Source organism: Nannobrachium achirus, assembly GCF_963921795.1.
Source record: "Nannobrachium achirus genome assembly, chromosome: 13".
Classification (NCBI taxonomy): domain Eukaryota; kingdom Metazoa; phylum Chordata; class Actinopteri; order Myctophiformes; family Myctophidae; genus Nannobrachium; species Nannobrachium achirus.
The window spans coordinates 39,426,992-39,451,536 of record NC_137833.1 but is presented as its reverse complement, the minus strand read 5'-3'; the positions used below and the strand labels follow the sequence as shown (position 1 = coordinate 39,451,536).

The 24,545-nt window shown below is 43.4% G+C and overlaps 1 protein-coding gene across 1 annotated transcript in view; it reads left to right on the top strand.

Annotated features, from left to right (window-relative positions):
• Positions 1-3,278: 3,278 nt before the first annotated feature.
• adam12b (ADAM metallopeptidase domain 12b) overlaps positions 3,279-24,545 on the top strand; it is a gene marked incomplete at both ends in the record, with an annotated part of 157,014 nt that continues 135,747 nt past the window's right edge. Inside the window, 3 exons of the mRNA XM_080740712.1 lie at positions 3,279-3,387; positions 20,743-20,889; positions 22,638-22,756. Coding sequence (XP_080596838.1) covers positions 3,279-3,387; positions 20,743-20,889; positions 22,638-22,756 — 375 coding nt within the window. The remainder of the gene's footprint in view (positions 3,388-20,742; positions 20,890-22,637; positions 22,757-24,545) is intronic.

Sequence of the window (24,545 nt, the reverse complement as noted above, 5' to 3'; positions counted from 1 at the left end):
CCTGTTTGGTGAAGGGCACTTCCTGTTTGGCGAAGGAAGTTTGATCTCTGTGTGAAACCTATTGACTCCAGTGAGCAGTTGGTCAATTCTTTAAAAAACCATAACTTTTGACAGGAATGAGCTAGAGACTCACTTTTTTTTTCTAAATGCTCAGAATAATGAGCCCAGCAGGGGGCCCCCTCTGCCTTGGGGCTCTACGCAGTTGCGTAGTCTGCGTAGAGCAAATAACCGCCCCTGGCTCACGGATATGTGCATGAGCACATCCCTCATTTAGGCTTCCAAACAGTACAACATCTATGCTTTCTGATGATGTGCATTTCAGCGCTGCTCCAGCCATGTCTAGCCTTGTTCCAGATAATGAGACTGAGACCAGTACAATGTATACAAAAGAAGAACAAGAACAAGAAGAGTGTCGTCTAACAATTAAATTGGTATATGGAAAAGTATATACTGCCTGTATTGCAATGGAATTTGGAACTCACCTACATGATCCCCAAGAGTATGAACCTAGGGGGCCATCGCAAAATTATTTTTTTGTCACAGACATACAAAATGAGTGGACAATAATATTAGGCCTACCAGTAACACAGGGAGCCCTTGCAAATAAAACGTTTGAGAACCACTAGTACTAGTCGGACTCATAATGTGCCATAGGGTTGCAGTAAATAAGTATCATACATATTCTAAGACAACATGGAGACTTGACATTCGGAAATTGGGTCTTATGATCCAAATAAGAACACTATACGTTATAGTGTCGTCGAAGTGTCCCCGAGCAAGATACTCTGCTCAATCTGAAGAACCACTTTTGGTTCCAGTCGGCACCTTTATGTGCCACCATAAAGGTGCCTAAAAGTGCACCATGTGAGTTGTGAGGCCCAAAGTTCGACTCCAACACGCTTTCTCGCCACTCTTACTTCTCTGAGTTCCCTGTCTCTCTACACTCCACTATTTTAAAGGTATATTCAGTGATTGTATTTATGATGGTCAAAATAAAAGTTTTGAGAACCACAGTCGCTCTGAATTAAGAACGTCTGCTAAATGCCTAGATTGTAAACTACTGAACTCATAAAATGCCACAGTCTCGTAGTAAATCAGTATCATACATATCCTGAAGCTGGAGACGTAGGCCTACCGATATTCAGTGATTGGGTCTAATGATCAAAACGAGAACATTATAATGGTGTAAAAAATCTATAAAAAACGAAACATTTCCACGCTGTAAGGCCAGTAAGGGACAAGTTGACCCCTGGCCACTTTCATTATCACTGAATACACCTTTAAAGCAAAACACCCTCTCCCCCTTGGGGGGCATACAAAAGTCCCCATAAAGAATTAGGCCACTGTAAATAGCAAGAGAAGAGAGAGAGAGAGAGAGAGAGAGAGAGAGAGAGAGAGAGAGAGAGAGAGATGTGTGTGTGTGTGTGTGTGTGTGTGTGTGTGTGTGTGTGTGTGTGTGTGTGTGTGTGTGTGTGTGTGTGTGTGTGTGTGTGTGTGTGTGTGTGTGCGCGCGCGCGCGTGCGTGCGTGCGTGCGTGCGTGCGTGCGTGCGTGCGTGTGTGTGGTGGGTGGGCTTATATCTTAGCCCAGGGCTAGAGTGAAAATCTCTAATCCAATCTTTGAATGTCCTTGGAGTTATCTAGCTATTCCCTTCCGGTGCCCTAAATGCCATAAACCATAAACAATTTAAACGTAGATACAATTGTCATGTGATATTTGCTGTAGACATTCTTGGCATAAACATCTTTGAGCGGTGCTCCTGGAAGGAGCTAAGCTCCAACATCTGGCTTTGTCCGGGCCCCAAAAAATGTCCGAGCTCTGAAGCGTGGCCTACATCTTGGCACAAACTACAAACGTGCTCAAAGTTTGTTGTCTGGGCTCTGAAGCTTGGCCTACATCTGGCCTACATCTTGGCACGGACAAAGCGCTCAAAGTTTGTTGTACACTCAGGGTCTCATATTGGCCAAGCGTTGTGTGATGATGCTTAATGAAATTAACTCATACACTGCTCACTTCACGCTAGGTGTGATTTCTTTTGAATATAAAATAAATAAATAATCATAAATGTATTGGCCATAATGTACTGTACACATCACATGTACTATAGGTTAATGTAATGTTGGCCTGTGCACAGCTGATAGTTAGGGAATATTATCAAAATAATGACAAATCTGGGAATAAATACATTAATTCAATAAATACATTTCGGAAATGTATTTATTGAATTAATGTATTTATTGAATTTATTCCATTTCCTCACCAATGTGTTTGTAAAGGTGTCTGAAACACATCTCAGATTGAAATTCAGTTTCCATATCTGTGACAGGCAGCTGCTGAATGTTGGGGGGGGGGGGGGGGGGGGGATTAGGCCTAAGGGGTCAAACTAGGATTTTTTCATGATTCTGAATCCATTGCAGGCATTGTTTTATACTCGAAAAACACTCCTTGTGCTACAAATGGCCATAGCCACTTTTCCAGGTCATGACAAACCATTTTTTTGTGGGGACGTTTTTAGCCCAAGGGTTTATTTTTATTTTATATACATATTTTTATATTATTATTACCATATTATTTTTTACTGGATAGTAAAGTTAGCGGCTGTCACAGATTCCCCAAGTGAAACTGAATTTCAATCTTTGTGAGGTGTGTTTCTCTAGACACCTTGACTTTACAAACACATTGGTGAAGACATTTTTTTTTTGGTAATTAATTTATTTTGAAATAATCCCCTGACTATGATTGGCTGCCCCTCTGATTACGCACGGCGCTAGGACCCGACGCCCAGCGTGGAGCACATGGCAACGCCAAGCTCCTCCGCTCCGAGTGCGAGGGGAGCGAGCAGCAAGTGACTTACTACTAATTCTCTCTAAACATCCTCTCCTTTTTCTGTCTGTCGTGCTATGCTGAATTTCCATTCAGCTACGGTACGGAACACCGTAATGCAGCGGCAGCAGCAAAGTAGCTGATTTTATTTTTTATTTTATTTTTCGCTCGGCGTCTTTGCGCGCAGAACGCGCGGATTAGAAGATGCTGTAAACAAAACTTTTTGACAGCGTCTTCTCTTTCCCAACTGATTGACTGGCTGCACTGAGTGGTGACTGACAGCCTGCTGCGTCTGGAAGGAGTGAAGTGAAGCCGAGTTAGCCGACCTCACCCCAACTACACGGACTGTATACTGTGTCCAGATCAGTGAACTGTCTACTCTACTATGTTCGTGTTGTCATAGCAGACACCGAGCCCTCTCCCTGCGCTTTCCCCTTTCCCCCAAAGCCAGGCAATATGAGAGACTGGCGCACGGATAACTCATGCTTTCTGGCTGCTCTCCACATCTTGTCCCTGTCGGTGGCAGCAGTAGGACTGGACATCACCGGCTCCTACAGTAATCAAGGTGAGTAATGGATGATGAACGCATCATTAAATGTGCTACCACTGGTGGTCGTGAGTTCGGTAGGCTATATGCTGTGAAATTGATTTAAGGCTACTGAATCCGAGGCTGTGTTGTCCTGACTGGATGAGCGCAATCAGCGCATGAAGAGTGTAGGAGTGGGAGAATTAATCTTAAAAGATCCTATAACTTGTTTGGAAAACCCAAAGGGAAATACGTTTATGAACTCTAGAGACGTTCCGATCTAGATTTTTCACTTTCGACCTGATTAACGATATCATCAATACCGATACATGAAGGTTTCCTGTGTATCTCCTTTTAGTTGACCATGTACCAGTGAACTGTACTGTCATGAAACCTTTTCCTATGCAAACTTCTAATAAAGTCTTCAATCAATCAATCAATCAATACCGATCCGATACAGATACCGATCCGATATAGCACATATTTGATATATTTAATGGAATATATAGGCCTATAAATAATAAGTCCAATAAAATAAAACAAAAATAAATGCACATATTTATGATCAGTCATTTTCGCTGCTATCCGATCTGATCTAAGTTTTTTGGCCGATATTGGGATGATAGCCAAGATCACAGCATCCCTATCTTGAATGAGGGCAGGTTAGGTGCCCTCCACAACACAACTTCCCACCCGGATGACTGTTAAGTCGGGCTATACCGGTAGGCTATAGGCCTAGCTTTATCTCCTTGATATATCTGCAAAAGAGGACATAATAGTTTTTGTTTTGTTTGTATGCATCCTGTGCGTTGACTGTCTCCTGCTCAGAGATAGACTACATATGGAACAATAGCAGGAAGTCAGGCTAAAGCCCGATTCATTGAAAACACCAGACCTTAAAGCTCACTGCAAGCTTACTCCCTATTTTTGGTGAGACACCGTCATGCGACAGGGTATAGATTAGACTGACCATGCAGTGGCTGCTGGTCCGAAAATCTGCATAAATGAGTTTACACGGTCATGTCCAAAACAACGAAGCAGCTGTTATAACTGGCAAATTCTATGTGCTGCTGAGGATACAAGCGAAAGATGACATGTAGGGAACAGGCCAGCAGAAAATTGTGGCACAGTCAGGTCCCTGTGGGGTTTCTTCTGACAGGTGATGATGTACAGTAGCACAATCCCAAAGTAAATAAACCATCAACCAACTGAAAAGAACTTTGGCAATGATACATGTGAATGTAGCTATGCAGTGTTTGCAGCTCATTGGGCTGTTGTTGGTGCTTGGAACTGCTGATCTCATTATGGTGACAGTCCCTATAATCACAGCTCTTAATGATGATGATGGTGGTGGTCCTGATGATGTGTGTCTAATGTGCACCTTAGAAACAAATGATGGGCCTGCGCGAGCACACACACACACACACACACACACACACACACACACACACACACACACACACACTCACACTCACACGCCTATATATATAGGCCTACACACAAATATATATATATACCAGACTGGTGGCCGTTGGGCAGGACAGCCACCATTGATGTCCAGTTGTGCAATACCTGTCTACGTCTGTGACGTAGGCATCGTTTCAGCTTGCGGCTGTTACCATGGTGGCAACACTGTGTAGTATCAGTGATGTCAGCATGCAGACGGACGGACACATTCGGTAAATTAATTGCGACCCGGACCGTCAGGTTGCAGTTACTATCAAAACCTCTACCGGTTGTCAGTCAGTCTGTCTGTCAGTCAGTCTGTCCATCACATCACACTTTTCCCCTATCATATCTCCGCCACCGTTGCCCTGTCCATGCCAAACTTTGCACACACACTCCTTGGCTGCCAAACCACAACCTCCACCCCTCATTTCTCACATGGCCCTCTTCTAGCGCCACCATGAGTCTGATTCTTGCCAAACACATTTTGGACACTGCTCCTACAGATTTTGCCCTAAAATCACGCAAAGCGGTACACAGTATCTCTAAAGTCATGTCATCAACATGGATCTGTCCCATTTCCCATATTCCCTCCTTAATTATTGGCTACCATTGCCTTCTAAAGTTTGGGTATGCAACCTGACAGTCTTTTATCTCCTGATTTAGGGAGTCTTACTGGTAGTTAGATATATAGGCCTATATAATAGTGTGTATATTTTTTTCATTGATCCAGGGGGGGGGGATCAGTCAGGCCGCGTTTAATTACTACAAAGCCCCACTGATTGTCAGCCATCAGAAACCCGCTTTGGCTTTATACTGTCGTATGGCAGAGCATAAATGGGGCCAAAACTCAATACATAGCGGCACAGTGGTGTTCATTACAGAGCTATCAATAGAGCTATACCATCATAATCAGAGTAGAAAAATATATAGTACAATATAGGGGGTGTTATCTCACACATGCTCTTGCCGCTGGGTCATTAAACCTCCCGCCCGGAGGGTTGTCTAATGTGTGAACACCGGGGGATAAAAATAGTTTTCTGCACCAGTAAAATCCAGAGTGTCCATTTAAAGCCGAGTATTATAATAATACGGGTCCAGTTTTTCTCTCTCGGTGCTAAACGAAGATGCCAGAATGAGATTTTACCCAGCGAAAGGTGTTAATTTATCCGTTTGTAACTCAGAAAGCGTACAGGGGTTTTGTACACTCTTTCGTAGTTAAATTAACACAGAGGATTTTGCTGTGTACTGTGTGGGGGTGTATTTGGAAGAGAGCAGCACCTCTTTGATGTCTGCCGCTGGATCCTTTGTGAGCCATTCACTGTGGCCTCCCACCTCCTCCCTGTCAGAGCAGCACAGTTTCATCATGTTGTACTCTGCACACTGGGTGCATTTATTTGTATTTAATTCATGTATTTATTGGGGAGGGGGGATGTATGAAAGAAAGTGGGAGAGAAGAGAGTGAAGGTTTCTATGAGTTCAGCGCAAAAATAGTTGGGAGTGGTTCTTTTTTTTTTGGAATACAATAATGTATGTAGAGAGATGTTTCAGTGTGGAGGAGATGGAGATGAAAGGACCGCAGTTCAGAGTTTGGCTCCTGGCATTATGCTGTAACTGCGGCAAAAAAAGATTCATATTACTGTTGTACATGCATGTACAGTATGCATGCATGCACACAGACACTACAACGCACACACACACACACACACACACACACACACACACGTGCATACTTTAACATCATCATAACTGCTTTACGGTCAGCCGTAACATTAATATTCTCTGCAAAGTGAATATGGGGCACCCTAAGGGGTATCTTGACTCTCTTCATAAGTTCAGCTTGAACTTCTTAACTTACAGCATATTATAATTCAAAGTTAAACTGTGGAGGAGACAGAATAAAACGATATATCCTCTGCTTCTGTCCGTATTTTACTTCTCGTCTCCCTCTCACTTCTTGTTTTTCTACTTTCTTTGACCAACCTCCTTTTCTCTCTTGTCTCTCTCTGTAACTATAAGACCAGCTGAGTGGAATGGTCTCACTTCGTGTATTTCTCTCAGCTGTGCACCTTTTAGGTTTATCTGGGGTTCGATAAACAATTACAGAGAAAGAAATTATCCTGGTTAGATTAGAGGCGTGATATTGGTTTTGGACCACTGCGTTGGACAACAGAATTAATTGAAAGGATTAGATTGTCTCGGATGTTGAAAGAAAATTGGAGAAGAGGAGATGAAAACTTTGTCCAGCCCATACACACACACACACACACACACACGCGAGCACACACACACACACACATGCAGGCAAGGCTCATTTATTTGTATTGCATGCAATGTATTAGATTAGGGTGTATTCAGTCCATCAATACAGGACTGTTAAATCAACGTGCATGTTTGTTGCGCACACACGTGCCTATTCATGCACGTTCATGCAGACGCACATGTATGTATGCCCACCATAGGTGTTGCATACAGGCAACAACTGATTGACAAACAAAAATATCAGCCTCAGCGTCGAATTCAGACACGCAATGCATTTGTCATGCTTTCTGACTGGTTAGGTGAACATGTTTACATGAAAAGAACATGGTGAACGTCTATGCCACCACTGAAAACAACTCTTGTTGTTTTAATTGTGGCGAAAACCGGGACAATTTTGTAGTGAATGTTGAAAACCGGGACAGTTTTGTAGTGAATGTTGAAAACCGGGACATATTAAGCGCCTTTCAGATGGGACCCGGTTGACGCTCCCTAGTAATTCATTTTCAATGAGAGGCGGACAATTATTTGGGCCGCGCGGAGAAGTTGAGGGAGTGGAGAGGCGAGCAGGCGCGGCCCCGTGAAATTCTTGCGTGTGTGCTCGTTTGTGTACGCGCTCGCGGGAGGCAAGAGCTGGATTGTGTTCATCTTTGTGAAATGCCACCCGGCGTTTACTCGCAGAGCAATTGTGTTTGTGTCTCCACCGTGGTGCGATCCCCGCTCATCCAAGCGAGAAAGCCCGTGGCACCCGTGCCCCGCCCCGTCTGAAAGGCGCTTTAGTGGTTTAGAGATATTTATCGGGAATCGGGACAATGCCAGCCAAATCGGGATATCTGGCCACCCTACATTAGATCCTAAGCCATTCAATGCTTTATGGACCAATGGACAGTAGCATTTTGAAATCAATTCTTTGACAGACCGGGAAAGATCTGAGAACTGGATATGATCCACTTTCTTGGTATTAGATAGAACTCAAGCAGCAGTGTTCTGAATAAGCTGCAACTGTCAGATCTCTTTTGATAAACCTGACAGGCTGACACACACACAGATATCAAAAGCTAGATACCTCATCCACCGCTGCAGTTAATTGGAGCGACCCGTCAAACTGGATAGGCAGAAGTGCGGAAGTAGGGCTGTCACGATATGACATTTTACATGACGATTAATTGTCACTCAAATAATTGGCGATTAACGATTTAATTGTGTATTTGTCGTTGATAATTACATTTCTGTTTGGCTTTTAGGCTTTGAAGTTGCACATGGCAGATATGACACATAACCTAAATACACAAAGAAATTAATGACATATTTGACAACTTACTACTTAAAAAATAACATTGATAGTGGAAATAGCCGATCTACAAGCTCACAACGCGTCGCGATGCGACGCGTTGTGAGCTTGTAGATCGGCTATTTCCACTATTTCGGACATTTTTCAACATTCACGATTATGACGATTATGACAAAATAATTGCTATAATGTCAAATAATCACGATTAGACGATTATGTAATAATTGTGACAGCCCTATGCGGAAGTGCCAAAAGCACGCTGCCACTCAAAGTGACTACTGGCCAATCGCAGCGCATATTTTCCGGGACTTCAACTCAACCGAGTGTCACACGCTTCCGTGTGACACACGGAAGCGTGCTTCAGAATTCAGCAGGAAGCTTGCCTTAAAAATTGCTTGTCCTCCAAGACGGACGGGAGAGTATTTTTTGCAGGTCTTTAAGACTGAGTGTAACAAAAAAGCAACTGGGGTTAGCACCGATCAGTTTAACATTCGCCAGGTTAGCATTCACCAGCATCGGCAGGTTAGCATTCACCAGGTTAGCATTCACCAGCGACGGCAGGTTAGCATTCACCAGCGTTAGTTTTACTGAGGTTAGGGTTAAGGTTAGGTTTACCTGTATCTCCGTCCCCCGGACCGTCACCTCCTCGCAGCCAGTCAAAAGCTTCCACTGCCTTAAGTTAAGGCAGTGGAATAATAACTCTATAATATTAATCACTCGGACTGAACGACCTGCAAAAAACACTCTCCCCAAGACGGACGCCCCAGAGCCGAAGGAGGCGTCTACCTTTTTGTATCACACACACAAACACACGCGCACACGCACACGCACACACACACACACACACACACACCCTCTGGGTGTGTGGCAGAATGATGACGCATGGCTGCCACCCTTTTGAGAGCGACAAGTCGTTGACACCCCCACCCCACTCCCGGTAAAGCCATTTAGGAAATAACCTTTTCCTTGTCTGCCTCTCACAGCCAGATGAGCAGTCAGCGATAGGCATTTTGAGAACGGGGTGATTTAGCATCCCACTGCTCCTGGTTGCTCCTGCGTTGCTTTAAGCCTGAGTCGCACGTAAAAAATAGCCGATTTACAGGCTTGGGCGTGTACTGTTGTAGATCTGCTATTTTCGAGGCGCGACACCGTCGTATGACGGGGGAAGCATTTAGATTAGATTCACAGAGGCCCCCTATGCACTGCTGGGTATGGCGTGTTGTGTGCCACATACTGTAGCCATGAACATAAACTCATGCCACCTGGCTGGGACACTTGATGCATGTGGTGATTGCTCCTTGCATTTCAAGCCTTCAGCTTTGGAGGAAGAATGACAGACACAGAGAGAGAGAGAGTAAGATAGTCAGGGAATAGAACAGGCAAAGAGAGTACAAAGAGAGGCACATTGAAACAGGCAGGGAAGGCGTCACATCATCATTTCCCAGACAAGTTGGCGTTGGATTGCGAGCGGTGCCGTGGATCGCCCACAGAACATTGTCAGAACTCAGAACATGCTCACAGGGGCGTCACACCAAACTCTGGGCCCTGGGTACAAGGATTCACCGCGGGCCCCCCATGAATGTTAACTATTGAAAAATAGCAGATATACAAGCTCACAGCGCGGCACCGAGTGCCGCGCTGCAAGCTTGTAGATCTGCTATTTTTGAAAAAGTGTGCAAGAAACCCATGTTTCCATGTCAGTGATGCTCAAACTTTTTCATGTGAAGGACCCCCAAAACGATATGAATTTGGCCACGGACCCCCATCTCAAAATATTTAGTTCCAGGGACCCCCCCCCCCCCCCCCCCCGGGAAGCAAAATTTGAGTTACAAATGTCCGCTTAAAAATACATAATCTTAGATTTGCCCACATTTTCACGACTGAGCTTGTATACAAGAGCTTGTATATCTCCTATTTTTCAATAGCTAAAGTTACTAGGGCCCCTCCACCTTGGGCCCTGGTAACTCAGTCCCACTCTCCTACCCCTTGTGACGCCCCTGCATGCTCATGTTAGCTCACGTCGGGGGAGCGCTGAAGTCCAACAAAACTCAATGACATCAGACATAAGAATAGATTCTAAGCCAGACGTTTCCACGAACCCTGTCCAATCCTCCACCAGGGTGAGCGCTGAGCAGACAGGAGGACATATTCTGCAGGAGACTCTGGGCTCTATTTTCGTCCATCCCTAAACATTTTTTTTGCCATTTTTTACTATTTTGGAAGAAAAAAAAACATTTTTTAAATGCGACTGTAGATCGCAGTTAACTATGAAAACCGGCACAACTTGTCCGTATCTCTGTCACGCCTGACACATCACTGTGATGTCACCTGTGATGTTAGGGGAACCACTATTAACAGAATGGGTTTGCCGCTCTGACATCACGCTCTGGCTTCACTAACAGAATCCCTTGTATGCCCATATATGGAGTTCCCTGATGTCATCAATATTAACTTTAAGCCCATATCTAACAGGACTTCATATGGGAATGCCCAAATATGGAGGCCACATCGGCCACATACCACACTAACAGAATCCATATATGGCCAAGACAGATGGCCAAGACAGCCCATTTCTGTGTGGCTGGTTCTACAGACAGGGATATCCAAGTATGGGCATAAAAGGGTATGATGTCAGATGTCATAGACATCATAGGACTTTCACATAACGAATAACTGAATAAGCATGTTTGGGCTCTCACAGCATATCTCCATATACAGTAAATAGATCTTCATATATGGGTACCAGAGGTCTCCATATATGGGTAACTGGTCCGATATACATCACTGGCCAGATGGCATGTCGCCTTGAGGCGTCTTACTAGTAGTAGTAGTAGTAGGGTGTGTGTGTGTGTGTGTGTGTGTGTGTGTGTGTGTGTGTGTGTGTGTGTGTGTGTGTGTGTGTGTGTGTGTGTGTGTGTGTGTGTGTGTGTGTGTGTGTGTGTGTGTGTGTGTGTGTGTGTGTGTGTGTGTGTGTGTGTGTGTGTGTGTGTGTGTGTCAGTGTGTGTGTGTGTGTGTTATTGATACACTAATAAGCGTAAGAATGCAGAATGAAAATGGATGTTGCACTGGGATTTTCAGACTGCAAATTGCTCTCAGCTCCAATCAATATAAGTACTAAGGTGCAATATGTGATTCTATTCTTACTTTTCCAAAGGCAGAGTGGGTAGTGTCCTTGCCTTAAGAACTGTATGAGGTCAATAAAACCACTCAGAGGCGTTGTATGACTTTTGTGGTGTGGGCAGCGATGATGTTCATCAATAGCAAGCCACAGAAACAAGATGATTCCTATCCATGCATTTATTTCATGAGAGCCTGGGCTGTATCCACATGTGCTCTTCAAACCGTAGCCTTTGAACTGTAGAGGCTTCCGAGAGCTGGAGCTAGGTTTAACGACTGAGAAAATAATATATGAATTGAAATACCATCTTGGGTTGAAAGCTTAAATATGAGACAAGACTATATTTCCTTTGCAAATTGCCTCTGTAGCAGTAGCACTTCAAGGCCTGTGTCCACGCATGGTGTACACTTTGTCTATGCATTCTCATATGGTTACATATCTGTTAAAGATATTACAAAAACATGACTCATGGGTGTATCTCTTTTGTATTTTATTTGCAGATGATTCTCGTTATTTTGCCAGTGGAAATAAATCTTTGTTTTTTGGACCATTCTCTTGCACAGCTGGCTATTTATTAGGTGACCCAACATGTGTGATAAATTCTTGTAAATCCCTGAATATGGGTTGTTGAAATCCCCAAAGCTTTGAGACGTAATGCCCAAGTTAAACGAGGACAAGCTGGCAATTGGCTTTTTAAGCCAGCACTTCCTGCATTATGTCTGAAGGGTTGGTTGAGATACACAGCACCAAGGCAGCGCAAGCATCCCTCACACACTCTCTGTCTTTGCTTAATACAGGGGTCTTCAACAGGGTGTCCGGGACCCCTAGGGGGTCCTCAGAGTTACTACAGGGGTTCCTCCAAATCTTTGAGTGATAGAAACTTTTTTCTCCTTTTTTATATTAAGTATTGACGGTTCAAGTGGTTAAATATCTGAAAACACAAATTGACATGAATCCAAAATACACTGACGATTGTGCTGTCAAACTATATGGAATTTTGTGGGGGTCCCTGCTTCATCTCTCTCTCAACTAAGGGGTCCTTGGCCTGAAAACATTGAAGACCCCTGGCTAAAATACATACTACATCAGTGTTTCTCAAACACAAGGGAAGATTTTCAAGATTTTTCCAAAATGTTTCAAAACAAGTGTTTTTAAACTGTTCCTCATTTTGCTGGGGACCCCCCCCCCCCCCCCCCCCCGCGACCCTCTTAATAAGGACCCCTGGGAGTCCACGGACACCAGTTTGAGAGCCACTGGCATGATATCCAAAGATGCTCACAATGCGAGCTTGAAGATTGGCTATCTTCTGTGCGCAACACGATGCACACAATCAAGTATACCTCAGGCCTTAGGGACCCTCCTGAGCCCCAAGGGCTCTAGTGGTGCAGAGCTGAGGAGTCTACTGTTACTATTACCTCACCATGATCCACTGGCCCTTGTGTTTACCCAATCAGACCTGTAATGGCCTGGCCTGTTTGGAATTTGGGGATGGAGGGAGTCCCACATGTAGGATTAACACCCGCTCAAGCTCAGCTCTAATTACCACATGTTTTGCAGAGTTTTATCACTCAGCAAGATGAGAAGGTAGATGTTAGAGAGAAAGTAATGGTAAGAAATTAGGTCAAAAACTAAAAAGGGGGGAGCGCTCATGCTCTCAACAAAAGAGATTTAGAGCATCTCTCTGCTTCCTTCAATCTCACTACTATCTTTCTTCCCTCTGTCTCTTTACTGTTACTGTATAAAGGATATTGTAGATTATGGAAAATAATTCACAATAATGCACAACGCAAAGGCTTTGTTTTCCTTCTTGGACCGGTATGCATTATTCTTTGATAACCGCATATCTTGGAGTGGATTATACGGCTTATACCTCGAACGATAAGCAGTGCTTATAAGCAGTGCTTATATTTTGGGGCAAATTTGCTCTTTGACATATCTTTGTATATCTGAAATATACATCAATTTTTAACCAGAATCGAGTATTCAATATGGTTATGGTGGTATACGTGCCTATATACACGTATATACTACCTTGAACAACTGTTTCCAATTAGCAAAGAAAAGCAACTAGTGTCATTACCTATAGGAGGTCAAGGGAGGTCGGCGGGAGAGGACAGATGTTAGGACACACAGGCTGAGGCAGAAGTCTCAGATGTTTTTATGTTAACCACTTGAACCCCAGCACCCCTATACTGGGGGGAGAACATTAGCCAAAATCTAGCAGCTCACAATGCTTCGCAACGTGTTACGTTGCGTCGCGTCGCATGTAGATCGGCAATTTTTGGGGCGAAGAGTGTAGATGGGGGATAAAAGCAGTCTAACAACAGTTGCAACTCCCATTTGACGGTTAAAGTGTTTAAAGTGGTATTATCTCATTCCCTATCCTCTCTAGTAGGGGAATTTATTATAACTTGCCGAATCCACTATCATCTTATTGTTGTGGATCAATTTAAGTCTACAAAACAAAAGCTATTATTCAGAATACTGCTCAAGATGAGGTGATACAGTTAAGAGGAAGAGCACATTTTATATTCATTCTTCTTGGTGACACTATTTGTTTTTTTATCAATGCATAAAGACTTCTAATTTACTGTATATTGCTTCTAACTCTAAACATCACTCTATCCATATCTAACTCACTAAAGCTTAACTTAAGTACTTCAGGCTATCTGAAACTGCTTATTCAGACAATACATCTTGTGTTTATGTTTCATTAGTCGAGGAACATTGCCTCTACTGTTGAATATAGATAGGGTCCTGTTCGTAATGAGGATATATCCAAGGGGGAGCTTACCAGGACAAATTGTTAAATGTAGAATCTGGGCCATAGTGAAACTAAGATGGAAACACTGTACCCAAATATGAAAAAAAAAAAAAAAAAAAAAAAAAAGATAGAGACCATCTATAAAACAGGTTAGTTCGTTGTTATGAGCTGTATCACTTTAAAGGCTCCTTGTTCTCCATTCTGTTTTTAATGGCACAATGTAGGGGTTGCATACATTGCCATATTTAGGTCGGTGATGTTTTTGCAAGGAATCTGTATTTGGATGTGTACAGGGCGCGTGATTACAGGTCCAACTGGGAAAGATGGATAACCACGCCCCGGACTCATTTTTGAAGCTTGTGATTGGCTGAACCGGACGTAGGGAGCGCTCCGTTGTAGTCACTTGGACCGCGCGAGGTGCACCAAAACCCAATTATCATGGCGTTTATCGTGCGCTTGCCCAGGCCTTACGGCCTGGGCATAAATATAACGATTGCATTCACCACGGCTTCGTAACTCGCGCGGCGCTCCGCCGGCCGCGCGGCCCTTATTGCTTTAATAAGGTCCTTGAGGGTCCGGTCCATGTTGCTTGTTTAACACAGTCATCCAAGGTCCGCTGGCCTTCGCGCCGCTTGCAATGTCGTGGACAATAACTGTGAAAACGAGCGCTCTATGCCGTTTCCATCCATCTTTCCCAGTTGGATCCGTAATCACGCGTACAGGGCACTGGGTGGGCACCAGCTTGCTAAGGTGTTTGTAACATTCCTTTCTTCCACTTTGACCTAAAAGAGGAAAACATCTTACCATATTTAATCCTCAAATATCTTGTGGAGGGAAGCAGCAGTTTTCTGGTCTGAAGCAGCAGTTCTGCAATCACCAAGGCCACGTAGACTCACTGAATCATGAACTTGAGACCATCCTTCTTCCTACCCGCAACACCATTGTTTATGCCCGGCTTTTCAACTCCTTCCCCCCTCAAATCACTTCCACTCTTCCTGCCCACTTGGCAAGTGGTTCTCAACAGGTTTCACAATTGGGACCAAATGTTTCACTGAGCAATGTTTTACACAATTCAGTTAAACCCTTCTGTACTTTGTTGACCAGGGTCCCCCAGGGCTCTTTAATTGTTCCTCCTCCTTTTTTCTGTCTACCCCAAAACTCTTTGCCGAAAATGGCTGATCTACAATCTGACAACGTGTTGTGTTGCGATGCATTGCCAGCTTGTAGATCAGCAATTTTGGTGGAATATTCGCCTATTATGTATTTTCCCTTTTCTTAAAAGAGAGACATGCCCAGAACAGGGATTCTAGCATTCATGTATTCTCTGAAGCTTTGTAATAATATCTCTCATGATCCCATTTTTGGTTCCCGACCAGAAGCAATGCTCTGAAAACAAACAAGCATACAAAGAAATGTTCTGTTGTTTGTCAAGTTAACAACGGTTCTTAAACTAACTGAATGTGTCTTTTGTAAGTGCTTTATCCAGCTGAGCCTATAGTACGGCTTGCAGGGGGGAATTGATATAAAGAGGCATGACAAATCATTGTCTAAATATTATGAGAGAAAATGTATTTTATATATTTGTTTTATGTTTCTCAGTTGCAAGAACCATGGCTGCACAATTCTCTCTGTGTCTAGAATGACTCATAGTGTATGTTTATGGTGAAAAAGGGCCATGTTCATTTCAAACAGAAATGTTGTTGTGAATGTGGACCAAAAATAGATGTCTCAATTAGGCCCACATGATTATTATAACTACTTGAACCATGTCCATGTATGGGCATAAAAGGGATGTACCAAATACAGTACATGGATCTCCATAGGGTACCAGGGGTCTCCATATATGGGTAACTGGTCCAATATACATCACTGGCCAGATGGCCAAGAATTTACCTCGCCCTTTAGGGCAAGGTCGCATGTCGTCCTGAGGCGGATTACTAGTGTTGTATAATATTATATACTATATTCTACATTTAATGTAGGTTATTTCTATGTTCTTAGCTGAGCTGCATTCCCTTTGTTTCACTTTGAACATGAAAGTTGAAAGCATCACAGGCTCATCTTTCATCCCCTACAATGCTGTAGAGCTATTACGAAGCATGCTGTCAGATTTAACCCTGGTGCTACATTGTGATGTACACACTAACACAACCTGCTCCCGATGAGTAGGTTGGTGCCTTGCATGGTTGGTGAATGTGTGTGTGAATATAATGCACATTGTAAACCGGTTAGGGATAAGAGGCTAAAGGATAAATGCACCATTTACCATTTAGTTACGATTTGTGTCTGTGTGCTTGAAGATTGGCTATTTCCGAAAAGTGCTTTTAACAGTTCAGAAAGAATACCGTAAGAGCACAGATCAAGTTATGCACTACCATTACCACCCCATCTGCCCTCATTTCCTTTAGGAAATAGGTACATTACTGTGTTGCACTGTATTATGTTATATATTTGCAAATGTAATTGGATGACTGTGTTAAACAAGCAACATGGACCGGACCCTCAAGGACCTTATTAAAGCAATAAGCCACAAGAGGCGAGTGGTTACCGGGGGAGTATACACCGGCTGAGAGGCGTTGGGAAACACGAGGCGCAGCCGAGTGTTTCCGACCCTCTCAGCCGGTGTATACTCCCCCGGTAACCACAAGCCTCGCGTGGCTTATTGCTTTTCTAAAACGGTCACAATATTGCAACATGAACATCATAGCATTGCATCATTTAAAGAAAGAAGTACACTTCTCCGCCACCAGGAAGAGACATTTCCTTGCGTTTACCAGCCACATACAGGAAAGGGACTTACGGAAGCCAGTGTTTACAAAGTCACGTCATTCTTTTTGCCAAAAAAAATAGGGAAACAACACTTATGTTAGATCAGTCTCATGTTAAGAAGTTAAGAACCATATTCAATCCATAGACATGTTTATTTTCATCCAGATTTAGCTGCTATGTGGGTGAACATCACATCAAAACGCTAGCATAGCAACCTAAGCTAAACAGCCGAGTGGTGCCTGGAGAATAGAGGGCACTTGTTGCCTTTACAAGCCCCGCCCGGAGCCATTCAGTCACTGTCCTATGCATGCGGGCGGAGCACCCGCACGGCAGGATTTGAGAGGAAATCAAACGCTCGCTTCTTTAGTTCAGCCTCACGGCACAGTGGAAAGAAATAACGCACCTGGCTTTGATATAAACTGATTCAAGGTATGGGTTACAGTCTCAGGTATTCCATGGCAACCAGCCAATCAGAATCAAGGAATGGAACTAGCCGTTTTAGAAACCTTAATTTGTGTTGACCACAAAACTATAACTTTCACAATAGGCAGTGTCATCTCTCTCTCTGTCTCTCTGTCTGCCCCTCTCTCTCTCTCTGCTTTCTCTCTGCCACTAAATACTTTCCCCTTAATGTCCTTCGTCCCTCACTTGTCCCTTCTGCCCTGGCCCTTACGCCCCCCCTGCCTCTGCTGTAATAGTGCTGTTCTTGTCAAGAGACAGCCTGTATGGGAACATCGCTGAGCGGGCATTTATCAGGTGTGAATGAAAGATAATGTATTCTCTGTTTAATATTGGGGACAACAGGCAAAAATAATGCAGCACTATTTATTTATTTATTTGTTTGTTTACTTCATCACTTTTAGAGTCAGTAATGAGGAGAGGGGTGGTGGTGTTAAGCATACTGCACTTGCAGCGCCCCGCTGTATAAAACAACGAAGACATTGCGGCTTAGTCTGTTCATTAGCAATTCGTCAGCCATGTCACTCCCCCTGCTGAGCAGAGCCGGCCTTGAGACGGACCATCAAACAGCTGAAGCTTGGAGCTGCGCTGAGATCACAGTTCTCCTTGTTAGATCAAATCTCTGCTGGCTTTATGGCTTTATCCGCAGTAACAAGAATTGCTCAAATGTCATATTGTGAGCTTGTAGATCAGCTACTTTTGCTACAGTATTTGTCACCCAACAACGTTTAGAGGGTATGCGCGTGACATCATCATCATCATCATACCCAGAAGTTATGCGGGAACGCCTACTGAGTGGCAAAAAAAAAAAACTTTCTGGCCTTGACAGCCCATACATCCAAACAGAAAAGTCCTATCTGATTGCATTAAACAACGTTAAACTCTCTTTGCCACTGGATTTGCCACCCGATTTGCCATTCACTTTATGCACGCGCATACCCTCTATATAGAGCTTAAGTTGTTAAAAGTGATAGTCTGCTAGGTCATACAACGAAAGTGCATCTGGCTGCCAAGTAGGCTAGACTCGTTTCTATATTTTCTTTTAGAAGTGCAGCCAGCCTGAAGCTGATTTTCCCCCGATGTTGAATATGGGAATATGACTGTGTGTGGTTGGTGCACTAATCAAGATACTCCCCAGAAAACATCTGGGAATAGGCCAGACTTATTTTAAATCCCAAAGGTTCCCAGGGAGGATCAAGCCCATGAGAATGATCATGAAAGTCAAAAGTCTCTTCCAAGAAAATGTTCTTTAGGGGAGAAATGATAGACATCAGATGCATACACACACTTTAATTATCACCCTGCTTTCAACTTGGATCCCATATGTACAAGGACACATTCACGGATGCACGCACACACACACACACACACACACACACACACACACACACACACACACACACACACACACACACACACACACACACATTAGTGCTATCAGTCTCCTCTTTGCGTTTAATTAACACAAGCTCACTCACCGTCTGAGAGAGTCTAAATAAATTGCAAGTGAGACAGTGGAGGTGTTGAAGGCATTTTATTAACAAGACGTCTGCCTGACAATCCTTTTATGGCGCCTTTTAAATGATTCTTTAGCTTGCTGCACTCTGTGGCCTTCATCACGCTGCGTCTTCCATCCGAAGTGATTTTCACGCGCCACTAAAACCAACAAACTACTGTCGGCACGCGCTGAAATGCCCCATAAAAAGCCAGGAGGTCCCGTTTCATGCCTGTTACCCACAGTGGTTAAACGGGGATCTGGGCCTGGCTAAGCGACCGCAGAACATGTCCCATCTGACTGACTGTTTGAAGTTAAGGGAAAGGCGTTCGGAGTCATTGTCCTTCGGTCCCATTTTCGAGGACAATGGCATTGGACCTTTAAGCCTGATTTGTACTTGGTTGTACGATGGTATCACACGGCAAAGAAAAGAAAAAAAAGTTCACATCTCGTCAACCCGTTGTGCACTAGGGATGGGACGATATGACAATTTCATATCACGATTATTGTGACAAAAGAAATCGCGATTTACGATATTATCACGATAATCAAAATCCATTATCCTGGTGGCAGAACATTTGCCAAAAAATGGCAGATCTACAAGCAGATCGACGCGTTGTGAGCTTGTACATAGGCTAAGACATTTGATAGACAGTGAAAAAAGGACTGTATCAAGTATCTATATTAATACCTTTTACCAATAGAGGGTTTAAGTGGTATCAGATATGCAGCTCTGCAAATAAAAGGTGAATTTATCCCAGTGCATGACGGAGGACGATATCACAATAAATTAAATCTCCATGATTATCGTGAGTGTTTTTCATCACGATAAACGATAATATCATTTATCGTCCCATCCCTATTGTGCACATGTAGATATGCTATTTTTGGCACTTGACACCATTGTTTGACCTTAGGCTAATGTGCTGTAAGCATCAGCCTACAAGACAGAGCATCTGAAAAAGAATAATCTTCCAGCTGGGAGGAAAGAAAAAATGAGGACAAGTCCATTATAGAAAGCTTTACACACACTGAAAATGAACAAAAACTAAGTTCAATATATAGGCAACCACACTTGCAATTTCCCAGATGGTCGTTAATGTATGTTTTGTAATAATAAGCAAAATCTACAAAATAACTTTTGTGGAGTAAAAGTACAATATTTGTCTCTGAGATGTAGTGGAGTCGAAGTAAAAGTATTGCAAATTGAAAAGTAAAGTAAAAGTACCTCAAAATTGTAAGCACAGTACTTCAGTAAATTAACTAACTTAGTTACTCCAGGGGTCTTCAACGTTTTCAGGCCAAGGACCCCTTAGTTGAGAGAGAGATGAAGCAGGGAGGGACCCCTACAACCTGTTCATAGATTCCATATAGTTTCATTGTTTGACAGCACAATCATCAGTGTATTTTGGATTCATGTCAATTTGTGTTTTCACATATTTAACCACTTGAGCTGTCAATACTTAGAAAAACTTGACCTTTCACTCTGTACTTAGTCTGCTTTTTTCCCCTCTACACCAAAGCTCTTTGCCAAAAATAAACGATCTACAAGCTCACAGTGAGCTTGTAGATCTGCTATTTCTGGCTAAATTATTCTAAGAATGGACGCTAGTGTTTAATATAAAAAAGGAGAAAAAAAGTGTCTATCACACAAAGATTTGGAGGACCCCCTGTAGTAACTCTGAGGACCCCCCTTGGGGTCCCGGACCCCCTGTTGAAGACCCCTGCTTTACACCACTGGGGAGGACATCAGTGAGTTTCTCCACGTCCTCCACTGTCCATTCATCCCCAGCTTCACAGCTATTCTACCCCATCTCTTCTCCCAGAGCTCTGTCCTGGGATATACAGGACCCCCACCATCACCCCCAGGCCTCCCTCCCTCTTATCATCAAGGCAAGGCGCAGCGCCTCATGGGAGAGAGCCGGGGCCAGCCACAGTGGTCTGTGGGAGAAGACAGGGGAGGACAGAGGGGGAGAGAGAGAGACGCTGGGGAGAGAGAGGGGAGTTTGATTATTATTCCCACGCTCTGCTTGAAGCTGCTGATATGGCGTATCGTGTGCTATCTTCTCGCAGATATTGGCAAGCTATACATATACAGTATGCAGTATATATGAAGTCCTATATAGCACGTGGTTTCAAACAGATGGCCTTTTCAACTTCTTGGGAATTAGCATAATTGGATTCTGTCAAGCTAAATTCACTTTTACTCTGAGCGACTAATCACTGCGTGCAGTCGTTCGGGGGGGAAGTTTAGGAGAAAGTCAAAAGGGGTGGATCTGAGGAAAGTCACGGAGGGGTGGGGGGGAAAGATCACTTTTTATTTCTGTCGGAGTCTCAGGAAAAAAGAGAAAGGGGGCGGGTTGCAATTTCCTTGGCAGTGGTCCTTTTTAGAGATATTGTAAAAGCTGAGTTCCTCATATTCCTCCTTGTGTGAGAGTATCTATTATTGATGCTCCATTCCTGTGTCTCTGGCCATATTACAGAAGTCCTTTGGGGGAGACTGCTGCTCCTCACTAGGGATGGGACGATATGAAAATGTCATATCACGATTATTGTGACAAAAGAAATCGCGATTTACGATATTATCGCGATAATCTAAATCCATTATCCTGGGGTGGAAAATGATTTGCCAAAAAATAGCAGATCTACTAGCTCACAACGCGACGCGTTGCGACGCGTTGTGAGCTTGTAGATCGGCTATTTTTTGGCAAAGACATTTGATAGAGAGTGAGAAAAAGACTGTATCAAGTAGGTATATTATAAGTACCTTTTACCAGTAGAGGGTTTAAATGGTACCGGATATGCAGCTCGGCAAATAAAAGGTGAACTGATTCCAGTGCATGACGGAGGACGATATCATGATAAATTAAATCTCCATGATACGATTATCGTGAGTGTTTTTTATCACGATAAATGATATCGCTTTAATATCGTCCCATCCCTACTGTGAGCCTTGGCACCGTTGCAGCAGGACAGTGCAGTGAATTACATCCGTAGCTGGCAAGCCTTTGTAGTGGGCCTTTATTGCCTGCATCATTACTGCTGTGTTCTTTTTTGATTTATTGAGACATTGATGTGCAGAGCACTATTGTTGACTCATATTTCTGACCCCTGTGTTTGCCTGCCTGGCTACCCTCGAACTAGGGGTGGGCGATATGGTGATAATTATTGTTGAGACGATACAATGTCTCCATGATATGCCTTTTCAGAGGTATCGTATATATCGTGATACAATTGAAATTAAAAAATCCTGTTTAATCGTTAATACAGAGATTCATTGCAGAATTCAATTTAAGCCTGCATTTTGGTCTAAATCAGTAGTTCTCAAACTTTAAAATGTCAAGGTCTCCACTTAACTCTGACAGTATACAAATGAAACCAAATGGACCCGTAAGGGTCCTTTTGGTTTCATTTGTATACTGTCAGAGTTACATACTTGTAAAGTTCAATTTAGACCTCCCAAAAGGAACCCAGAGAGTCTAGTTTTTGTCAAGTAACTTGAAAGATAACCATAAAAGCCAACATGAAAAAAGAATCGTGATAAAAGCGTGTATCGTGATTCGTGATACAGTTTGGGAAAATATTGTGATATTGTATTTTTCCATATCGCCCACCCCTACTTCGAACCAATCATCAGTAATCATTCACCGTGTCTTGTCGTTCTGGTTCTGTTCATCTGTTTCACAGGGAGTGGTCTGGACTCGACTGGATGGAGAACCACAACAAAACCGGAACGTAACGGGACTATGGTACCACTGCTGCTGGAGGGCAAGGAGCGCAGACCTATCAGCCAGCTTGGAGCCGGGGTAAATATGTAGCACAAGGCCACTTTGCAATGCTGGTTTAATGCAAAGGTTGCTAATATATAGGGCTGTCACAATTATTACATAATCGTCTAATCGCAATTGTTTGAGGTAATCGCGATTATTTTGCATAATCGTCATAATTGTTTCCATGTTGAGAAATGTTATATGGTTACAAACACTTTCAAACAGTAGTGGAAATAGCCGATCTACAAGCTCACAACGCGTCGCATCAATGTTTTTTTTTAAGTATAAAATTGTCAAATATGTCAGTAATTTCTTTGTGTATTTAAAGTTATACCATGTAACTTTTTTTATAAAACAAATCTTAAAATTGTCCTAACTGTTAAATCGCTAAAGTTTTAGAACACCCACTCCGTTATTTTCAGTTTCTAAAGCCTTCTCTTTATATGTTTTCTATGATCCTGACCGGGCCCTGGTTTTCGCGGAAAAATTACGTCATCATACACTACCGGCCAATCACAGCGAGGGTTATACACTGCCGGCCAATCACAGCGCATCTTGAAGTGGGGTCGCTATGGCGGCCATATTTGTAGTCGCCCGTGTGTCTCTATACTCGGGTAAAGGTAACCTCGCCTACCAGGCAGGGTGAAGGAGTCCGTTTCTCCGGAATGCCTGAACGCACAGGAACCAGGGACCCCTCTAAAGATAGATCTCGGCGAGGTGGAGGCAGACGCGGGGATGTGAGGCCCGGTCCGCGCCGAAAAACGGCCGAAAGACTCGGACGCGACCGCGGTTTGCTATGACCACTAGGTGAGCAACTTACACAGTATAGCTTTAAGTTGTGTGTCGTGATTGCCATGTGCAACTTCAAAGCCTAAAAGCAGAAATGTAATTGTCAACGACAAAAACACAAATAAATCGTTAATCGCAATTATTTGAGTGACAATTAATCGTCTTGTAAAATGTCATAATTGTGACAGCCCTACTAATATACTTCAGAAAGATCAGCAAGGCGGATACGTTTGCCTGTCTGCTCGCCTTTACTGTATCCCCCCCCCCTTCGTTTACCTCCATTGTTGCCTTCTTTCTTGCTTCCTCGATTTTCCCTCCGCATTAATTCCCATCCTTTGCTCCATTTCTTCTGTGCTCGCTCCCCGCTTGCAGTTTCTCTACTTTCTAGCTGGCTCTCATTTGTTTTGATTAGGCCCTCTTTGTTTGGTTAGTATGAGCAAGCCCCCCCAAGGTGTGCAACATCCTGTGAAATTATTGCTTAAACTTGCTAGTCCTGCAACCAGCGCTGCAAGTCAGCAGCCCATGAAACAAGCATGCTGATTTGAATTTAGATGTAGGGAGCAGCCTTCTCTCACACTAATGAACCACTGACTCTGTCATGTCCTTCCATGGGGATGTGTGCTTTTACCAAGTCTGCTAGTAATTTAAGGTACAGTACATTGTGTGCAGAGTATGCTTGTAAAGTCTGTCGGAAAGATAAATTAGTTGGCACAGACAAATTATCAAAGGGGAGGTATTCTACACCTGCAAACACCGCAGGACAAGGCATATACTCAATATATCACCGCACCTGCATGAATTGAATGTGTAGCCTACAGTTGATATTATTCTGTATGTAACAAAATGGATTAAATTGGAAATCTTTTTACAATATCCATAGGGTTTTTTAAGTGCTGAGTGGAATAATCTTACCTACTTTATTTTGACTCGTACCCATGGTCTAAAGACAGCCTCAGGCGGGGGAACCCAACTCATCTGGCGTACTATAGCTGACAAAGAAAATGTTTGAAATTCACCCTCCCACAAACGTAGCTTA